A 19,640-nucleotide genomic window follows, 5' to 3' on the forward strand; every position below is an offset into this window, starting at 1 on the left:
ATTTCAAATGACACAGTTTTTTCCCCTCGGGGGTACCGCATCCCCAGCAAGCCACCTGCGCAGATAATAGCCAGACGATGTTCACTCACAATTATGAGTATGACGGTGATATGATGGATACAAGCTGCAGCTGAGCATCCTCAACAAAACTGAAGTACCCGTAATTATGGGAAAGAGCCTCATCAAGGCTGTTATAGCATTTATATGACAGTTACCTAGAGTACAGAGTAAAAGGCTCCCTTTGGCTCCTTGCTTGTCCCAGTAGTTGTTGTCATAGCAACCAATAAGATACAGGGGCTCTTAAAATGTCTCGGACCGATCAAATCTTTCAGATGAAACCATCTCTCCATGACAACTTGCTTCTACAAACCTACCGCTTTATCTGCTATTACGTAGGTGGAGTACGTCATCCTATAATATGCCAAAAGTTTCAGTTTCAACCAAGAGCATTGAAAGGGCTAATAAACTTTGCCGTCTTGGTTTGAACTACAGAGCCTCGGTACTGTTTCATAAATACAGTGCTCCAGGGATGACGTATTTTTGTAGGCCAGGAAATTAGCATCACCCTGGGTTCCCTCGACAAACAGCCAATGGGATTTTTCCATTGGGTTTTGGATTATTGCAAAAAATAAGCTTTGTGGCAAACACACGTTTATGATACCTACACGTTTTGTTCAGCAAGATAATCTCCACAAATGAACACAACTTTTATGATTTTTGCAATATGAATGCAATCGCCTGAAGTAAAAGCTAAAGTTAGGCTATTAACGAACTACACCACAGTCGCATGAGCGTGAGTATACACAAAGAGGCTGAACGAGCATCTCTCAAAACAAACCACAATATCACTATATTTCACCTGCTTGGCAGTAATGTTAGCTGACCGGACGAAGGTCTCTCCATGAATCACTGCTGATCCTAGTGTTGGCTTTTCCTGCCTCAGCATCCCGACCGCAGCCTGAGGGAACAGGGGAGACACGGGAGTTTTGGTCGGAGACGATAACGTTTCTCACAGCGGAGACACCGACCCGAATTGATTTATACGTGTAAGAAGTTACAAACAGTCCCTTTAAGACAAGTAAAAATAAAATATTGACGAGTGGGATATTTACCGACATATTTTTTATCGTAGGGCAAAATGTTAAAATCTCTTAAGCTTGTGTTAACCACAGACATTATTTCAGGCATCTAACTCATTCAAAAAACCCATTGACTTCTAGATGAGGGAACCAAAAGTGCTAAAATGCTAACTCATTTCCGGGTTTTAGGACTTTCCTGCAACACTCTATAGGTGCAACTCAAACCGTTTCGCACAGCGTGATTGGTTGATGCCTTTCTTCGAGGTGCAAAAGTTCAGAAAAACGATCCCAAAAAAAGTCGCTTTTTTGCTGCGAAATATTCACATTCTGTGTGAAAGAACTCGTGAAAACAAAAACAAAAAATATGCTGAAGTGTGAATTAATCGCACAAAAAAAACGCCCGGTGTGTAACGGCTTTTTGCCCCAAGAGACATCCGCACGAGCTCATGAAGCATCCCAAACCTGTTTGGCCAATTGCCAGTGCAGAGTGGGGCTTCAATCTCGCTCGAGAAAAAAACGGGTCAGCAGCAGTCTTTACTTCTGTCAGGTTGGAAAACAGTGATATGGAGGACTACAGGGAGTACATATTTGACTAAAGCTAAAAAAATACAAAAGTAGTCTGTTTTTCTTTTATTCATCCCCGGAACTAATTAGTCACAAGCCAGACGTACTGCTGTGACCCAACAGAGCTCAACATGAGACTCAGGGCTCCCCGAGGATGCATGAGCGGATGCCATGGTCACAAAACAATTTCTATTAAGCGAACAGGATGTAATACAGCACTTTCCTCTGTTGGCCAGTGGTGTTATCTGGCATTTAATTTAGCATGTCCAGCGTTTTTCTTCAAGCCTTAAAGTCTCACTCTACACTCAGCATTAACTCCCAAGTGCGACATTAGCTGACTGTTAAACTCAAATTATTGGTGCTTGTCAAGCAAGCAAAACCTACAGCTAATTACAAACACTATTTATAACACAGAGGTGGCGACCACCAGAGACAAAGAGAAACTGGAAACTGCTCATTCTAGTTCACTCTTCTTTCTTTTATTTTTATTGAACCAAAAGCCTCAAATAGTGTAGAGTAACGTCAGAGTGTTCATCATTTTCCACTTCTTTTACGATTACTGTGTATTACTGCGCATAGACTGTATATAAGAAGTGGACGTAGTCACCGTGATGTCACTCATTGGGGTTTGTGGACTGCCGTTTTGAAGCCTCGAGTTCGGCATTTTGCAACTAGAGGAGTCGTCCCCCTGCTGGCTATTAGAAATAATGCAAGTTTGAGGCACTTTTCGGACCCAGAGGTTGCCACCTGGTCTGTGGTCACTACACCCCCACATCGCCTCACAGCCCAGTGCTGCTCTTGGATGCATCTGGCTCAACGTGAGCCTGGGTGAGCAGTTGCTTATCTTCATTATGTGTGTTAACAGGTTCAGGTTCACCCCAAACATCAATAAGCTCTTGGACAAGATAATTCACTAACGCTGATAAAACGTGTCTTTGTGTAAACTCGCTTGGCAAAGCAAAGGCCTCAGCACAGGGGATAGTGCTTTCCTGTACTTGCGAAATAAAAGACTCAATTCTCTGTGCTGGAATGCTTTTTACTACGAAGCAGCTGCAGCTCCTCTCACTCTTCAAAACTAATTAATCTGAAGAAACTGTGTGAACCACAGTAATTGCCAAAGCACAAATACAAATTTACTAAATAACAACATCTGTATCTTTTATGTGTTCCTCAATCAACTGAAAATGAGAACAACCAACACTTGAAATGTATGATTTGCTGTCATAATTTTTTGGGGTATCAAGGACAGTAAGAGAGCTGTCCCTGAGTCTGACAAGGGTTTAGCGTGTTGCTATGCACTGCTATTGTTCAGCATGAGTGCAAATGTATTCACTGACGGGTTTGTGTCTCCATCTATTCATTTCAGTAACCAAGAAAGGCTGCTAATGCCTGCTGTAGAACGCTCAGACTATTTGATACAACCGAGCCCCGCAGCTGCTAAAACAGCCCGGTCGAACGAAAAGGCGTATGAATGACACAATGATGCGCAAGGCAAAACTGGCAATAAGAACACTGTTCTTGCTTTTGGCGTGTCATTTGTACGCCATGTAGTCTGTACTGACAGCAATGTAATAAATCACATGCTCAGAGCTACTGACGTAGAATAAAAAAAAGAGAAAGGCCGCTAATGGCGGGCGGATGGGTCCAACAAACACAGGACTTTCAACCAGGAGATCGGAGTTCGAGACCAGTGGTTTGTAAATTACGTTAGTGACGTTTGTCACACGCTTTTTAGTGACATTTGTGACGTACTTTCCGGACTGATGTTATGTTGTTTCCGTACGTATTGTATTTGGTTTACATACTTATTTTAAACGGGAACAACGTCCATTTTAAAAATAATTATATTATTCTGGAGGCGATATAACATGATGGAAAAAATACTGCAACTTGCTCATGATCTTGCATAAACTATACTGGAAAACGAAAGAAGTCAGAAAGGTATGACACAGTTTTCCTGTCTTATGTGTTTAAGACTTATTGTTAACACAAGATAGATTCAGAAAGTGACAACATGTTTATTTACATTGCAAATGTTGTTGAAATTCCATACTCCATTCAAATCGCCACCGACAGGCGTTTACTGTTTACCGTGAAGACGCTGCCACCTTGAGGTTTCCCGGCGTGCCCTCGCAATATGCGCGTACATGAGCAAGTTACAATATTTTTCCGAAAAATATCAGTGTTTTAAAAATGGCTGTTGTTCCCCATTTAAGGCAAACCATGATGTTTTTTCCTAAAACTTAGTGGTTTTGTTCCCTAAACGTAAGTGAGTGGTTTTGTTGCCCTCTCCTGGTGCTGCACCTTCATACGCGCGTGTAATATTCACGTCTCGATGAGGCAAAAGCGACGCGCTATCGGGTCTATTACACTCTTTGGCGTGATACCGGGTTGGCCGATAACAGCATTTGTTTCACTTTCCTGGTCTAAATAAACCTCTAAGCAACAGTTGGTTTTGTCACCGTGATGATTTTCCCGAGGTGCAGTCGTACAGTGATGAGCTTGCCGCTGTGTGCGTGTTTTTGTGCGCGAGTGCTTTGCTCTTACCTTGCGGCCGTCGCTTGCGTGGCAGTTGACGTTGAGCGGCGTGAGCAAGGCCATTAGCTTCTCCTCGTTTCCACTCCTGCAACGCACACAAAAACACACACACGCATTAGATAGAAAACATCCAACACCATAGAGGATTAGCACTGTTCCACAGCAGGAGAGTGTGGGGGAGAAAATGAGGGAGAATGAGATAACAAAAAAAAGAAGAATTTCATCTGCAGAAACAAACTGACATAAAGGAATGCTTGGGGGATGGATCGAAGGGTGTGTGGGTGTGTGTGTGTGTGTGTGTGTGTGTGTGTGTGTGTGTGTGTGTGTGTGTTTTCTTGTAACTGCAACAAGCTAAAAACAAAACTGTTAGAGAGCATTTAACCTAGCTGCAGTGGCGCTAAGATTGTGTTTATGTTGTTGATCTGTGTTTCCTGCTTCCTAGGCTCACTGCCCTGGCATCGGGTGACCACCAGGAAAGTGTTGCCAAGGCAGCGGCCAGTCCGACCATCATCCCCGTGACAGCCGTAAAGGAAGAAGCTGTCACATGGAAAGAAAAGGATTATTCTCCTTATGCTCCCCTCCTCTCCCTCTCTCTTTTTACTTTTGTTTTTTTTGCTTGGGCCTCTCCTTCCTTCTCTTTGTTTCTATATCTTTCACTCTCTCACCAAAAGAGACATTCACATCCTCCCCGCATCTCTCCCTCTCACTCTTCCAGTTCTCCTCCAAGTGCCATTATCTGCTGCTCGCATACCCTTTTAACCTCTCGCTCGCTTCTCACCTTTACCCTCCCTTGGTCTCCCGCCTCAGTTTCTTCTTCTCCACCTTTACCTCCACTGCTCAGCATCTTCCTTTTTAGTTCTCTCATTCTTTTTTTCCCCCCTTTTTGCTCAACTAGCTGCCTCCTGCTGCTGCGACACAAGGGAGCCTTCATTTCCATGCAAACAACATCTTGAGGATTTAACGGGAGGCGAAGGACATGGTGATGTAAGTGTGTGTGCTTGTCTGTTTAATAAATGTGTGGACAGCACAATTCATCATCTAGTCAATTAATCATATGAAAGCCAGAACCCCAAAAAATGAAGGCATGGGTCAGCATTTCGGGAAATAAGTTGATTTGCTTTCTTGACGAGAATTTGATGCCACTCTCATGCCTGTCCAATAAAGAGGAAGCACTACCCAGCAGCGAAGTGCTACCTTTGGACAGAGCCAGGCTCGCTGTTTTCCCCCGTTTCCAGTCTTTATGCTAAACTAAGTTAACCATCTGCATGCCCCAGCTTCACTTAGCTTCATTAACAGACAGATGTGACAGGGTATCAATCTTTTCATCCAACGCTCGGAAAGAAAGAAAGCACATAAGCTTATTTCCCCAAATCTCAAACTGTTCCTTTACAGAGAACCTATTATGTTTTTGTGCTTTTCCCCTTTCCTTTAGTGTGTTATATAGTTTTCTGTGCATGTAAAAGGTCTGCAAAGTTACAAAGCCAAAGGGAGTTACTCTCCCCCACAGAATACACTGCTCCTGAACTGCCTGAAACGCCTTGTGTGAAGTCCTGCCTTTTCTTCCGTAACGTGGTGATGTCACCAAGTAACACATCTGCATAACACCTGTCTAGCGGCTAGTTTGGCACGCCCTCAAACTAAGCTAGTTAGATCGGAGCTGGAGAGGAGCCCGAAGAGTTTGGTTTGGTTGACCAATCACAACAGAGTGGGCCAGCTGACCAATCAGAGCAGACTGGATTTTTTCAGGAGGGCGGGGCCAAGAGCTCAAACAGAGCGTTTCAGACATGGAGTGAAAAGAGGTGCTGCAGCACAGCCGATATGAGAAAAGTAAAGTGTTTTTTGAGCATTAAAGCATGTAAACATGTTCTAGTAGAACCCCAAACTACAAGTATGCACCTGAAAATAAGCATAGTAGATCCTCTTAAAGTTGTTCAAATGCAGCAGCTCCAGGATAAGTCTCTTCGTAATATCATCATGCTCACAAATCCCAGGGTGACCAGTCGTATAGCATATCTTGATTCTGTCTGACGCATTTCAAAGGTGCAATCAGTATCATCTTCTTGTTATGCATGTCTGTGAATGTGTGATCTCACACGAATTATCTACAGTGGCTCACAAGGGACAGTGCTCACAGACATGACTGAATATTCATCATTTCTAGCATGTGAAGAGGGATGCAGTCAAAAGGGACTGGATTTTCACTGCTTCTTACACTTCCATCTTCTCTCAAAGCCTGCCAAATCACTTAAGCTTTATAAGAAGTGGACGTAGTCACTGTGATGTTGGTTTATGGATTGGTTTTATGGACTTTGGTTTTGAAGCCTCGAGTTCGGCTTTTTGGCCATCACCATCTTGTTTTTTTTCAACCAAGTGACACCAGAGGGTTGAGCTAAGTACAACCGAACATTCAACAAGACATTTCTAGGCAACCGAAATGTTGCAATTAACTTTTTAATGAACTGAAAACACACAGTGAAAAGGTTAAAATTGTAAGACGAAAATACGGAACATACCCAGACCGGACAACGCCGTGGTAGTGAACTGTCAATCGCAAGGTAGCCACGCCCTAAAGCATACTCTGCTTTATGGTCTATTTGACTCTAACTGGGACCCTAATTTACTAAATGAACATCATGCTGTATTGAAGAAGACTTGAAACTAGCAATTGAGACCATAAACTCATGTTTACAATGTTCACTGAGGTAATAAATCAAGTGAAAAGTAGGGCCATTTTCTCATAGACTTCAATACAATCAGACTTCTTTATGCAACCAGAGGAGTCGCCCCCTGCTGGTTATTAGAAAGAATGCGGGGTTTAAGGCACAGCATCTTGTTGTTCTGTGAATGAATTTGATCTCCCACAAATGATCTACAGTGGCCCACAAAGAATAGAGCTCACAAGCATGCCTGAATATTCATCTTTTTTTTCTTTTACACGTGAAGAGAAATGAGAATGCATTTCCAAGCGTGACTGGATCTTCACTGCTTCTTACACTTCCATCTCATCTCAAATCCTGCCAAATCACTTAGGCTGCATGTTAATGGTATGAAGTTACCAAAGATTAACAACAGCCTTCTGGGTACATTTGGATTAGTTAAAACTGCTCTAATCAGCACTAATCATTTTTTTTAATATATATATTATCAATGGATCAAATGAGTGTAATATTAAAGGTGTTGCTTATAGTATAAACACACCTACTTTTTAAGTCCATAATTACAATTTTGAGATACTTGTACTTTTAAGTATTAGTCTTTCTAAAATTCCGTATTAGTCTTTTCCTTATGCTACTTTATACTTTTACTCCACTACATTTCAGAAAATATATTTTATTCAGGGTTTCTGTCAGTAAAGCTGTTAGGCGCAGTGGGAAGTATCTTTTGACGGGGACCAGTGGCCCGACATTATCTCTGTTTCCAACCGAGCCACCTCACTGTAACTGTAGTTTAAAAAACATCTACAAAGATTCCCTGATGCTTAGGCCCGGCAGGGGGGTTATCTTAGGCCCGGCGAAGCCTTAAGCATTTGAAACAGTTGATATCATTTCCCCCCCCCAATATTTACAGCTAATAGATCACAAGAGGAGACTCAGATCAGCACAGACTTTGAATCAACCAGACTTGACTTGCTTGCTTGTTGTCAGCTTGTCAGTCGGTTTACAGAAAATACTTCTGTAATGCATTCGCTGACGTGAACATTAACGATTATGCTTTTTTTTTTCAGTCAATGCATCGAGCCGCTGCTGTTACTCTCAGACTATGTGGAACCATTTTACCGGCTCTACTTATGATTCTTCTACACCGCTGTGCAAGGATGTAGAGTGGGCCTAGAGTAAAAAACGGGAAGACATAAAGCAGAAAAACAACAGGATCCCATAAGCCATGTGTGGGAGTTATTTGACCAAAAACAACACTAAAAAGAAGAAATAAATCTTCTGAAAAATGACATTGGTGATGAGCCAGTCAGTGGCTCAGCTGTGATAGGCACAGTGAGTTCACAGTTCACACTGAAACAGCCTACTGACCCCATAATACACTGGGGTACTGCTATGCTAAGCCAGCTGCTTCCTTGTGTGTGTGCTTCTGTGTGTGTGTGTGTGTGTGTGTGTGTGTGTGTGTGTGTGTGTGCCTGATAGAGAGAGAGAAAGAGGGGGGAGAGAGAGAGAGAGGCTGTTGAGGCATTGAGCGCTCAGCCACCCACACACACACACACACACACACACACACACACACACACAATCCCAAACGAAAGCTATGCCACTTCCACATGCAATAGACGAAAACACACACACCAACACATTGCCCACATGCACTGCCTGCAACCATAACATGCCTCCAAAAAGTGTCCCTGGCCCACATGATCTCTGGATCCGAAAAACCTGACTAGTGTAGGAGCTGTGTGCGTGTGCGCGTGCGCGTGCGCGTGCGCGTGCGCGTGCGCGTGTGCGTGTGTGGTGTTGATGGAGGGAAAGGAGGAACAAGTAATAAACAGTTTGACACACAGAAAGGCAGCGGGAAGGAAAATTTAAGGCAGCAGCAAATGATGGAATTCAAACAAAAGGAGAAGAGAAGAGAGGAAAGGAAAGAAAGGGAAAATGAGGAAGGAGAGGAAATGAGAGAAAGCAGAAACAAGACAGGGGAAAAAAAGGTAGGAAACGAGAGAAAAGAGAAGGAATCGAGAGGAGGAAACAAGGGGGAAAAGATGGGAAATGAAGAACAAGAGAGGAGCTGAGAGGGAAGAGAGGAAGCAAGAAAACAAAAGAGGAAAGAGGAGGATAGGAAACAAGGACCGGAAACAGAAAACATAAGTGGATCAAAGAGGAGAGGAAGGGGAGGTATAGCGAAGAAGAGGGAAGAAGGACAAACAAGGATGAAAGAGGAAACAAGGGGGGAAATGATACAAATACGAAGAGGAAATGAGAGGAAACAGTGAAAGAGGAGGAGAGTAGAGGGGACAAGGAGACGAGTGTTGAAGAGAGAAAAGAAAGGAAAGCAGAGAAGAAAAGTAAGCAGGGAAACAAGAGATGAGAGGGAGCCAAAGAACTGAGCAGGTGAGCAAGGAAGAGGGAAAAACCAACAGAGGAGAAAAAACATGAAAGGATGTCACAAAGATAATAAGGGAAGGAAAACAGGAGAGAGACAAAAAAAAGCGAAATGAAAACAAAGAGCATGCAGAGTCGGGTAACTCACCTCGCAGCCTCCAGCAGCTCATCCTTCTTGTATTCACCTAGATGGTTACAGAAGATCATAGTGTCAGACAACTGGCCGCCAACACACACCGACCACACGCAGACACACATGATCAGCCACACACACATGTAAAGACACACACAGAGGAAGGATCTATCCATTGGGGGGGAGGGAGAAGAAGACACCCTCTTCTCTTTCTATCTCTCCTCCTTCCTCCCCCCTCTCCTCCTCCTCCTCCTCCTCCTCTCTTTCTCTGCCATTCTCGCTCAGTGCGCACCCCTCTGGCTCCGGTTGCCTTGGCGATGCGTTGCCGGCAGCGACCACAGCACGTTCATTGTTTGGGCGGCGAGCGGCTGACTGACACGCGCTCTGCCTCTATCCGTCCGTGCGTCCGTCCATGCCTCCCTCCCTTGCCGCGTTTGTCTCCCGTCTCTCGGCCGCCGCTCATAACGCTAACCATCTTCCCTCCATCATCTCTGTCTGTCTCTCTCTTTCTCTCTCTGCTTTTTTTTCCCAGTGGGCTCAGGAGGCGCAGTTAACATAAAAAAAAAAAAAAAAAAACACAACAGAAATAAACAAACCCCTCCCCCTACCTCCCTCACCCTCTCTCTAGCTCTCTCTCCCCTCTCTTAGCCCTGCCCCCCTGCCGCTCCAGTCACAACACACACCTTCCCATATGTGTCTATACTGCCTGGGAAACAGAGGAAGAAGGTGGAGGAGACAGGAGCTCCTCTCAGACATGGAACCTGTAACATCGCTGGATTCAACTCTCTGTTTAAGTAATGGCTTTTTTGGCATTCAAACATCTTCATTAAAGTGGTGCACCAATTGACCATCACATGGACTGTTATTTAAAAAAAAAAAAAAAAAAGATTGCAGATTGTTGATTCAAAAATACAATGTTTTATTAATTGTATAATAATTCTGATCAGTCTGTTGTGATTATCCACGAATCATTTCTTACATTTAGAACTGAAATATAATTAAAAAAACAAAATGAAATCTGAAAGTGTGTGTCATTACTCCCATGAAGTTGTGGGACTCAAGTGAGGCAGATTATTAAAAAAGATTAGTGAAAATTAGGGCTGTCAATTGATTAAATTTTTTTAGTCACGATTAACTGCATGATTGTCCATAATTAATCGCATTTAATCACAAATTAATCACACATTTTTTCATGTATTCAAAATGTACCTTAAAAGGGAGATTTGTCAAGTATTTAATACTCTTATCGACATGAGAGTGGGCAAATATGCTTGTGCAAATGTATGTTTATATTTATTATTGGAAATCAATTAACAACACAAAACAATGACAAATATTGTCCGGAAACACTCACAGGTACTGCATTGAGCATAACAAAATATGCTCAAATTATAACATGGCAAACTCAAGCCCAACAGGCAACAACAGCTGTCAGTGTGTTGACCTGACTATGACTTGGCCGTGCCAGTTTTTCCTCACCAAAATTGATTGTAAGCTACGCGACAAGCTAGTATGACATGGTTGGTGCCAATGGATTCCTTAGGTTTTCTAGTTTCATATGATCTTCACTCTAGCTTTAAAACTGAGCTTGTGTGCGGTACTGTAGGAAAAACGAGTACCGTCACATTTTCAGAATTTTGGCATCAATTTTGTACCGAAGTATCCGTTCTCATGACATCCCTAGCAGAAATGAATCCTGACTTTTCGTCATGCACAGGTAAAGCTCCAAAAACACTGGATCCTACACTTCCCATAATGCAATTCAACTTTGGAAAGCTCCCCTCAGTGCCACAGAAGGCATTATAAAACAGTTTCTCAAGCTGAGTAGTACTCCTCGTGACAAGTAAACTGAACTTCATGTGTAAAACCGCTGGTGTTTCCCTTTAAGTATTAAGCTACAGTTAGCTTAGGTTTGCTTAGCTTCTAAACCTCACCAATTAACATATTGTATTTTGGTTGTTCAATCTGCACACAAACAGAATTGTAAGAATAAGTTCTGGTTTTACTGAGAGTTACATGCTGGACCTATTTTTCTCTGGGCCCAGTGATTTGCTCTGAGACTCTTATTGTGAAACAGCTATAGGCCTAGCAGCTATATAGATGAACTTTGTTACCAGTGCTGTTCTTCAATAAAAAAGTGGTCAATTAGAGGGAGGAATAGTAGATAGAAGAATAGAAAAGCTGCCACAGTTAGATGTTGGATGATAAGCTGCAGGCGAGATGCTCTTACTACTGCACGAACCATTGACCCTCCCAACACGTCACCAAGGTAAACACTGTTTTTTACAGATAGCGGCAAGAAAAGGTCCGACCTAGTAAGATTGCCTTTGCAACTCTTACTGAAAAGTGCCTTGAGGGCTTATTTCTACATAAAAACCAATATGTAAAATTGCCAGCACAACGCAGTTCATCTCTGAAGGGGGCCAGAGAGGAAGAGAGACGTATAAAATTGAAATAGGAAATAAAAAGAAAAATTCAAAGGAAGATGGAGAGGTAAATGTGAAACAGATAAATGGAAAGAGAATGAGGAGGCGTGTGTACACGGCGCTTACGGAGGGGTGGGGTGAGGTGAGGAGGAGCGAAGAAGAAAGGTTACGGAGAAGGGAAAAGGGGGAGGAGGGAGGAACAAAGGATTTGTAGATGAAAGCGAGAAGGGATGATTAGGGATCTGGAAACTGACATGCATGGATTTGACACAGTATAATTGGTGTTAGGGAGGCTAAGGCGGAACAGTCGGAGGAGGAAGAAGAAGGGGGGACGGGGACGGAGAGGGATAAGAAAATATGAATACAAAGAGAGAAGAGAGAAACGAACAGAGACAGATCAAGACGCTAAATTAGATGCTGTAGTTTTAAACAAATCTATGTACTGAGACAATCATTTTCCACTTCACACCTGACAGTCACGGCCCTTAAAGGGACTGTTTGTAAGAATCACAAAATTGGTTGTAACAGCGACACCTGTGGCCGTTAAGTCAACAAACGTCAGCGTCCTGATGCTCGCGCTCACCCGTGTGCACGCGCTACCTGAATGTGAGCAAGCATCTGTCAAAACAGTGAGGCGACACACGTCGGCTAAAACCACAATATCACTCTATATTTCACCTGCTTGGCAGTAATGCTAGCTGACCAGACGAAGGTCTCTCCATGAATCAATGCTGATCCTAGTGTTGGTTTTTCCTGCTTCTGCCTCCCGACCGCAGCCGGAGGAAACAGGGGAGACAACAGCACCTGGTCGGAGACGATAACGTAACTCGTTGCGGAGCCCCGTCACTTCACAAGACACGGGAAACCTCTGTTGGTCTGGAGGAGCTGCAGCATTTATTTCTGCACAAACGTCCACTGTACATTTACTAGTTATTCTCAAAGCTAAACTAATTCTTCTGCAGTGTGGAGTGTGCGCGCATGCACGTGTAGAGGTGGAGCGAGCTGTGAGTGAAGGCAAACAGGCAGAGGAGCAGAGTACAGAAGAGACTCCGGCCCTGGAGACCAAAGCTACGGTCTCCCCCGCGTCCTCCGACCGCGGCCAACACTGTTTTGCAAGACGGGCTTCACTAGATATAACTTTGCGGTTTTGGTGCTTCCGTGTAGTTTGTGTTGGAGTCTGAGTCTGAACAGCGTAGCCACACGCGAGCGCGCATGGGACACCGACCCGGATTCATTTATACGCAAGAAGTTACAAACAGTCCCTTTAAAGCTACTGGATTATATCATCATAATCATTATTATCATCACTACTAAAGCGCATCACAAACTAATATTTTTTTACATTTATTATTTTTCTGAAGCCAATTTTCATTGGACTACATTTTACAAAATTCATACAACTTTAAACCTTTAATGTTCGACCGTATGGTAGAGCACATTGAGTCACTATATCTTATTAAAAAATGTGCTGAACTTAACTCAACCTGATTGACCCATCTCTACCACTCGGTTTAGGTATGTTATGCTAAACAAAAAACGCTAGATGTCGCTGTGTCTTTAAATGGCCTTTTCAGTCCGCATCCTAGCAGGAAGTTAGCAACAAAAAAGTCACACCAAACATGAGGACTCAGTTTGGTCTCATTTTCAAAGGTAACATATTTTTTTAAATATTTCATAGTTTCAGAGGCCTCACTGAACACAAAATAAAAAGTCTAATAAATGGCAAATAATATTCTAAAAACATGCTCTACCAAACAGTTCAGTTGTCCTTTTATGGTAAAGCTAATAATGTAATCAAAATGTACTATTTTCTACTGAATAAAATAACTTTTGATTAATCATTGTTGTTAATATGGTACTTTTAATGTTATTCCATTTTACATATATGCAGAAATAATTTAATAAATATAATTTGTTATTGTCTAAAAACATGCTTTACCAAATGTTTGAATTGTCCCATACGGGGAAAAAGTTGTGATGCTAAGATAATAAATTTAAAATTTTTATGAAATAAAAAAATCTATCAACATTCACTTTCATCATATATTTAATGTTATTCTATTATATTTTTGATTAAAAAAATATTTTTTGCCATTTCTGAGATGTTTTCAAAGAAGCCTACTGTAAATGTTGTAAATATCTAGAATAAATACATGGAAATTATACTAGTAGTGGTAATGCTACTAATTCCATGGTAACAAATTGACATATGTAGGTATATTAACCTATTACTGCATAATAACAGTACATGGTTTGTATGTTTTGCTTTTACCATGAAGCCTCATTGCAGAATTTTTTTCCATTGCTTTTTTCTTAGTGAGGACATTAAAGGGTTAAACATGCCATAACACGTTGAACTTTGTTGGTTTAAAAATCAAGCTTTTAAGCTTTTTGATGACTGTTATAGCTACAGAGTGGGTGAAGTCACTGAGGACATGAAACTCTCTGTTGAAAGGTGGCTTTCTAAACAACAACAACAAAACATTTGCAGTGATTTCCCTCCCACAGTTTTCACCCTTCAAAACGCACACTTCAACTTGAAGTCTAAGAACCTAAAGGGAACGATTTACCTTTTGATTTATGACTAATAACAGGAAGGGAGTGACTCGGTCTCCCGATTCAATCAGAGCGTAACTTAACACCTGAACGAAAACATATTCTATTATCATTATGTTCAGCTGAGCCGGCTGTTGTGCGACGTGTGCAAATGACGGCGTACAAATGAATTGTAGGCGATACGCAGTTTGCTAGTTCCAATATTATTCATGCTTTGAGAGCTAAAGTGATTGTGACTCAGCGGTTTTAATTTGTTTCCTTCACACACACACACACACACACACACACACACACACACACACACACACAGCAAACAAGTACAAGCACAGGTTATCTTAGTGTGGCTGTTAATCTGCTGCCACTTTGCTGGACTACACTTTCCACACCACATCGAAACATAACAGACATAGAAATAGAGGAATAACCAACTAACAAGAGAGACCAGGCAGTCTTTTCTGACATACAGCACAATGTTGGGAACTGTGAAAGTAAATATTACATTTAAATCTGACTTAAAGTGGCAGTAAGCAGAATGTTTTTGGCATCATTTAGCAAAACTTCCATAATAACCTTTCAGCATATTGTAATTCAAGTGTTCTGAGAGAAAACTAGACTTCAACACTTCCTCATGGCTCTGTTTTCAGGCTTTAAAAAATGTAGCCTGTGACGGGAGACTTTGGCCAATCACAGGTAATTTCAGAGAGAGAGAGCGTTCCTATTGGCTGTTCATTCAACGGAAGCAGCTGTCAATCACTCGCGATTTTTCAGATTACCTGTCTCATGCACTGCTGTCGGGATATAGTGACCGTTTTATAAAAATAACTTTTTTTTTAAATCATATTTGCTCCATTTCTACCCACTGTTGCTTTAAATTTGAGTTAATAAATTTCATTCCCACCAGGAGTCGCCAAAGACACACATTTTTGCAACATGCAACCCAAGAGTATCTTAAATCGATGGAAAACAAACAAAGTGAAATAGCCATTTATCATATCACTTTTGACTGTAATTTAAGTCCATATTGCATCATTGGACTGGCAGCCGCCAGAATAAAATGATGTGTTAACACATCCCCTGCCTGGCTAGCTTGTTAAAGTGGCTGAAATGTTGCTGTTGCCACAAGACAGGGATGAAACGAACAGCACAAAGGATGTAAAGGGGAGGAGTTGGCTTTATCTCAACAGCTTCATACAGCTATAAGACGGAGGAGGATGTATATATTTAAGTATGTATGAACACATCTGCGTCTGACAGTGTGGTGTCGACAATCCTGCTGACTCCAAACAGAAGAGACAAGGACAGGTTAAAGCTTGGGACAGGCTCGCTGCCTCCTGAATGACGATATTACGTGTGTTTGTGTGTGTGTGTGAGAGTATAAGTGTGTGTGTGTGTGTGTGTGTGTGTGTGTGTGTGTGTGTGTGTGTGTGTGTGTGAGAGTATAAGTGTGTGTGCGTCAGTGTCAGTCCCTCGGCAGAGTGCAGTAGACACCGGCGTTCACTGTTTGAATTCCAATTGTTGTATGCTTGAAAGCATGTACTCCTTTTTGCATGCACGTGGGGGTGTGTGCATGGACGTGTATGTGCATGCGCGAGTGTGACTCTAGGGTCGTGCACAGGTGAGTACAAGTCAATGTCAAACAGGCCTTATCCTATATATATCTTGACCATGCAGCAAGGACCTAGCGTACTCTGTGTGTGTGTGTGTGTGTGTGTGGGTGTGTACTAAGTGGCTGTACAAGCACAGATGATGCTGACTGATGCTGACTGGACCGTGAGTCGCCTCAGTGCCCAGCTGTCTGCTTGTGTGTGCGCGTTGGTGTGTGTTTAAATCAAATATCATTTATTGTAGGAGCGGTTTATCCGCTGTTATACAACAACTGGCTCTGAGTCAGGAGTCGAGCGATCCACTTATAACCTCAGCAAGGTCGCAACTGCCGAGGTGGATCTGTGCGCGCTGAGACCAATCAAAGGGGAAGAAAAAATAAACGGGAGGTGTGCAGAAATTATAAAAGAGGGTGTTTGGTCCCTTTCGCTGGCCCGACTCCGCTCACTTCACACACTCTCACCACTTACGCCGTGTGATTAATTGCTTCACACAGTGCACCAAAGAGATATTAACTGGGTGTTTTTTTTGGCCACCCACTCTGCCCTCTTTCACTTTTGCAAACGTAGGACGCTGGATGTTTTCTTCGGCGCGTACCTCTCTAAACTCACGATACTACATCAGTGTGTGTCGGTCTGCGACCTTGAGTGGGCAGTGGGCACACCCTAGTGGCTTTATTTAAACTGTGATTTTCATTGCGGTCATTCTGGGGCAATTACAAATTACTGTGGGTGTAGACAGAGGTGAGTCGGGGGTGCGTTCAATTGGGTTTTCATCGTTCGTTCTGAATAAAAATTTCTTCTCTGCAGTGGGCGATGTTTTCAAGCAGCTTTGAAATATATGTCTGTTACTGTGTGGGGTATTACATAGCGAGCGACGTTGTTAATGAAAGCAAGAGTTGCTTAACAAAGTGGTGTGCTACTGAACTTATTTCAGTCGACCAAAAATAACCAAAACTAGAATTACCGCCTCGCGGTTGTATGCTTCCGCCAACCAGTCAAGTTGCAGTTTATAGCCATGTCTGTCCAAAAAGTCCTCACTTCACTTTATCATGTTATCCTACTAGACATATGTATGAAATTTTCATAATTAGCACATGAATTCTTGAGTTACGGCCAACAACGTGTTTTGTGAGGTCACAGTGACCTTTGAACAGCAAAATCAAATTATGTCTGTGCCAACTTTGGAGAAATTTGCTCAAGGCGTTCCTGAGATATCACAAGTACTATGGGACGGATGTGAGGTTACAGTGACCTTGATCTTTGACCTACAAATGTAATCAGCTCATCCTTGAGTCCAATATGATGTTTTGCCAAATTTAAAGAAATTCCCTCTAGGCGTTCAGGCGAGATATTGCATTCACGAGAATGGGTCGGACGGACGCATAGACTAGGGGCCCAGACACACCAACCCGACATCAAAGAACTAGCGCCGACTGTTGCGTCGCCTCACGTTACGTCGCCTCACGTTGCGTCGCCTCAAGTTGCGTCGCCTCACGTTGCGTCACCTCATGTTGCGTCGCCTCACATTGCTTTTGTCTAGACCAAAAAGTTGCATTTGAACAAACTGAGAAGACTACAGACGATGGCCAGTTAGCACGTACGTTCTGCGCCAGCGTGACTCTCCACATCGGTACCGGTAGTCTGTATTCGTCATTTCAAAAGGGAAACCGGAAGACAGAGGACTGCAGATATACAAGCCGTTGTTATGATGCGTCGTGAAAATATCCCGTGTATTGGAATGATCAGATGAAATGAAGATGAAAAATGAGAAGAGCCTTCTGTGTGTCTGCTCGTTTGCTTACTTTCCTCACTTTGGTTCCTCTTCTCATGCATTGATTCGCTTAATCTGAACTGCCAATCAGAGAGCTTTCTCTCACCGATGGGCTCTGCCGCCGATTCAACATGCTGAATCGTCCGAAAAGCCTCCGACACGGGCAGACTAGAGCCGACGGTGCAGGACACGCTGCAACGACTAGTACGGATGGACGGACATAATGCCTCTGGCCACGGCTGTCACCGTCGTGGAGGCACAATAAAAGCATTGTCTGACCAAAAGCAAACTCATTATATGCTTACGAACATGATTAGGTTTATAGTAAAATGTTTATTGACTCCATACACATAGATTTTGGTTTGTTATATGCAGTATATGCTCCTGTTGAATAACATTGCCATGCATTGTGAGACAGTTGTCACTATAGCAGGGGAGCATTCTGGATCTTGCTTTGCTGAAAAACAGTTTCTTTAAGTGGAACAAGTGACAAAATGCTTCTCCAACGCGTACTTCCTTCTTACTACTACGTCCAAAATAGTGTGTTGCTTGGGGGCCCCTTTGTTGGGATTTAACATCCTGTGATTTTAAACTTTTCCTTCCCTAAGCTTCTTTCTCTAACAGCCAGAGCAACACCGCCCCCGAGGGCAGCGACAGGCTTTGCCGGATAACGATTTTGGAAAAAAATAAACAAATGCTAATTCATGATGGTATCAGGAAAGTAGTTTGCATGCCTGAAAAAAGCCACAACACATCAGCATGGATTCCTTTCACTGTTCGTTAAACAGATACAAAGGACAGGAAGGAGGTCGGAGCACCCACTCCTCCTCCTCCTCCTCTCAGGAGCAACAACAACAACAAAAACAACAAAGTTAGCTAAGGACAAATTAATATGGATAAGATTAGATCATATTGCAGCTGGCCTGAGTGAGGCACACAAACAGGAGTAGCGCAACAACCGAGGAGAGACAAAACAGAGCGCCGTCAGCTCGTTCCTCTGCATCTGATCCTCGGTAGTCCGCCAAGAACACAGCCTGCTCTACACAATGACTCATGACAGATAATGAAAACAGATTATTGCAATGTTCTTAAGTTGTCACTTCAATCGGTGATCTTTAGACAGGGTGCACTTTCTATATTTTACAGTTATTCAATGTTTTAACAACTTTTTCCGACCGACCGTCAAGTATCGCCGCGGGCGGGTTTACATTTGTCGAATACAGTCGCGCGATGGTATCCGATGCCAAGGGGCACTTACCGAGCAGCAGTACTTGACCAGTTGGGAGTAGGGCTGTGTACTGGCAAGAAGCTGGTGATACGTATCATGATACAGGAGCTCATTGGAGCCACAAGAGTCTCAGCTTTACAGTCATACCCAATTTATGTAATTCCAAGACTGTTTAGGGACTCAAGTATGCAGAAATATTCAAACATCATTTTAGGATAGGTGAAAATAACACATATATACTGCATGCAAAAATTATCATAAAGTGGGCATGTATGTAAAGGAGAGACTTGTGGGTACCCATAGAATCCATTTTCATTCACATAACTTGAGGTCAGAGGTCAAGGGACCCCTTTGAAAATGGCCATGGCAGTTTTTCCTCACCAAAGTTTAGCGTAACTTTGGAGCGTTATTTAGCATTCTTCGCGACATGCAAGTATGACATGGCTGGTGCCAATGGATTCTTTAGGTTTTCTAGTTTCAAAAGTTGAATTCACTCTAGCTTGTCAACCTCCGAAAGACAGAATAGCGGCCGGAAAAATGTAAAGCATTTGCCAATTCCAGCAAGGCAAACCGAGCTACAGTCTGCTTGTTTACAAAGAAGATATTCAGTAAACTCTCAAATATTTTGTAACGTTTTGGACGACCAACACCATGTGCAATATATACAAATATTTCAAGTGTGTTGAATCCATTTTAATC

At 42.7% G+C, this 19,640-nt stretch overlaps 1 protein-coding gene across 6 annotated transcripts in view; it reads right to left on the bottom strand.

Annotated features, from left to right (window-relative positions):
• Window positions 1-19,640, bottom strand: part of tnksa (tankyrase, TRF1-interacting ankyrin-related ADP-ribose polymerase a) — a 99,659-nt gene that overhangs the window by 48,830 nt on the left and 31,189 nt on the right. For 2 of the 6 annotated variants that reach the window (XM_037753547.1, XM_037753546.1), the window contains exons 5-7: window positions 9,372-9,408; window positions 4,191-4,266; window positions 860-958 (exon numbers count right to left, since the gene is read on the bottom strand). In XM_037753547.1, the coding sequence (XP_037609475.1) occupies window positions 860-958; window positions 4,191-4,266; window positions 9,372-9,408 (212 nt within the window). Of the gene's footprint in view, window positions 1-859; window positions 959-4,190; window positions 4,267-9,371; window positions 9,409-9,648; window positions 9,907-19,640 lie in introns of those variants that run through there. The other 4 variants (XM_037753549.1, XM_037753548.1, XM_037753551.1 and 1 more) reach the window with 3 other exon arrangements.

The sequence above is a fragment of the Sebastes umbrosus genome, chromosome 19 (genome assembly GCF_015220745.1).
Source record: "Sebastes umbrosus isolate fSebUmb1 chromosome 19, fSebUmb1.pri, whole genome shotgun sequence".
NCBI lineage: Eukaryota > Metazoa > Chordata > Actinopteri > Perciformes > Sebastidae > Sebastes > Sebastes umbrosus.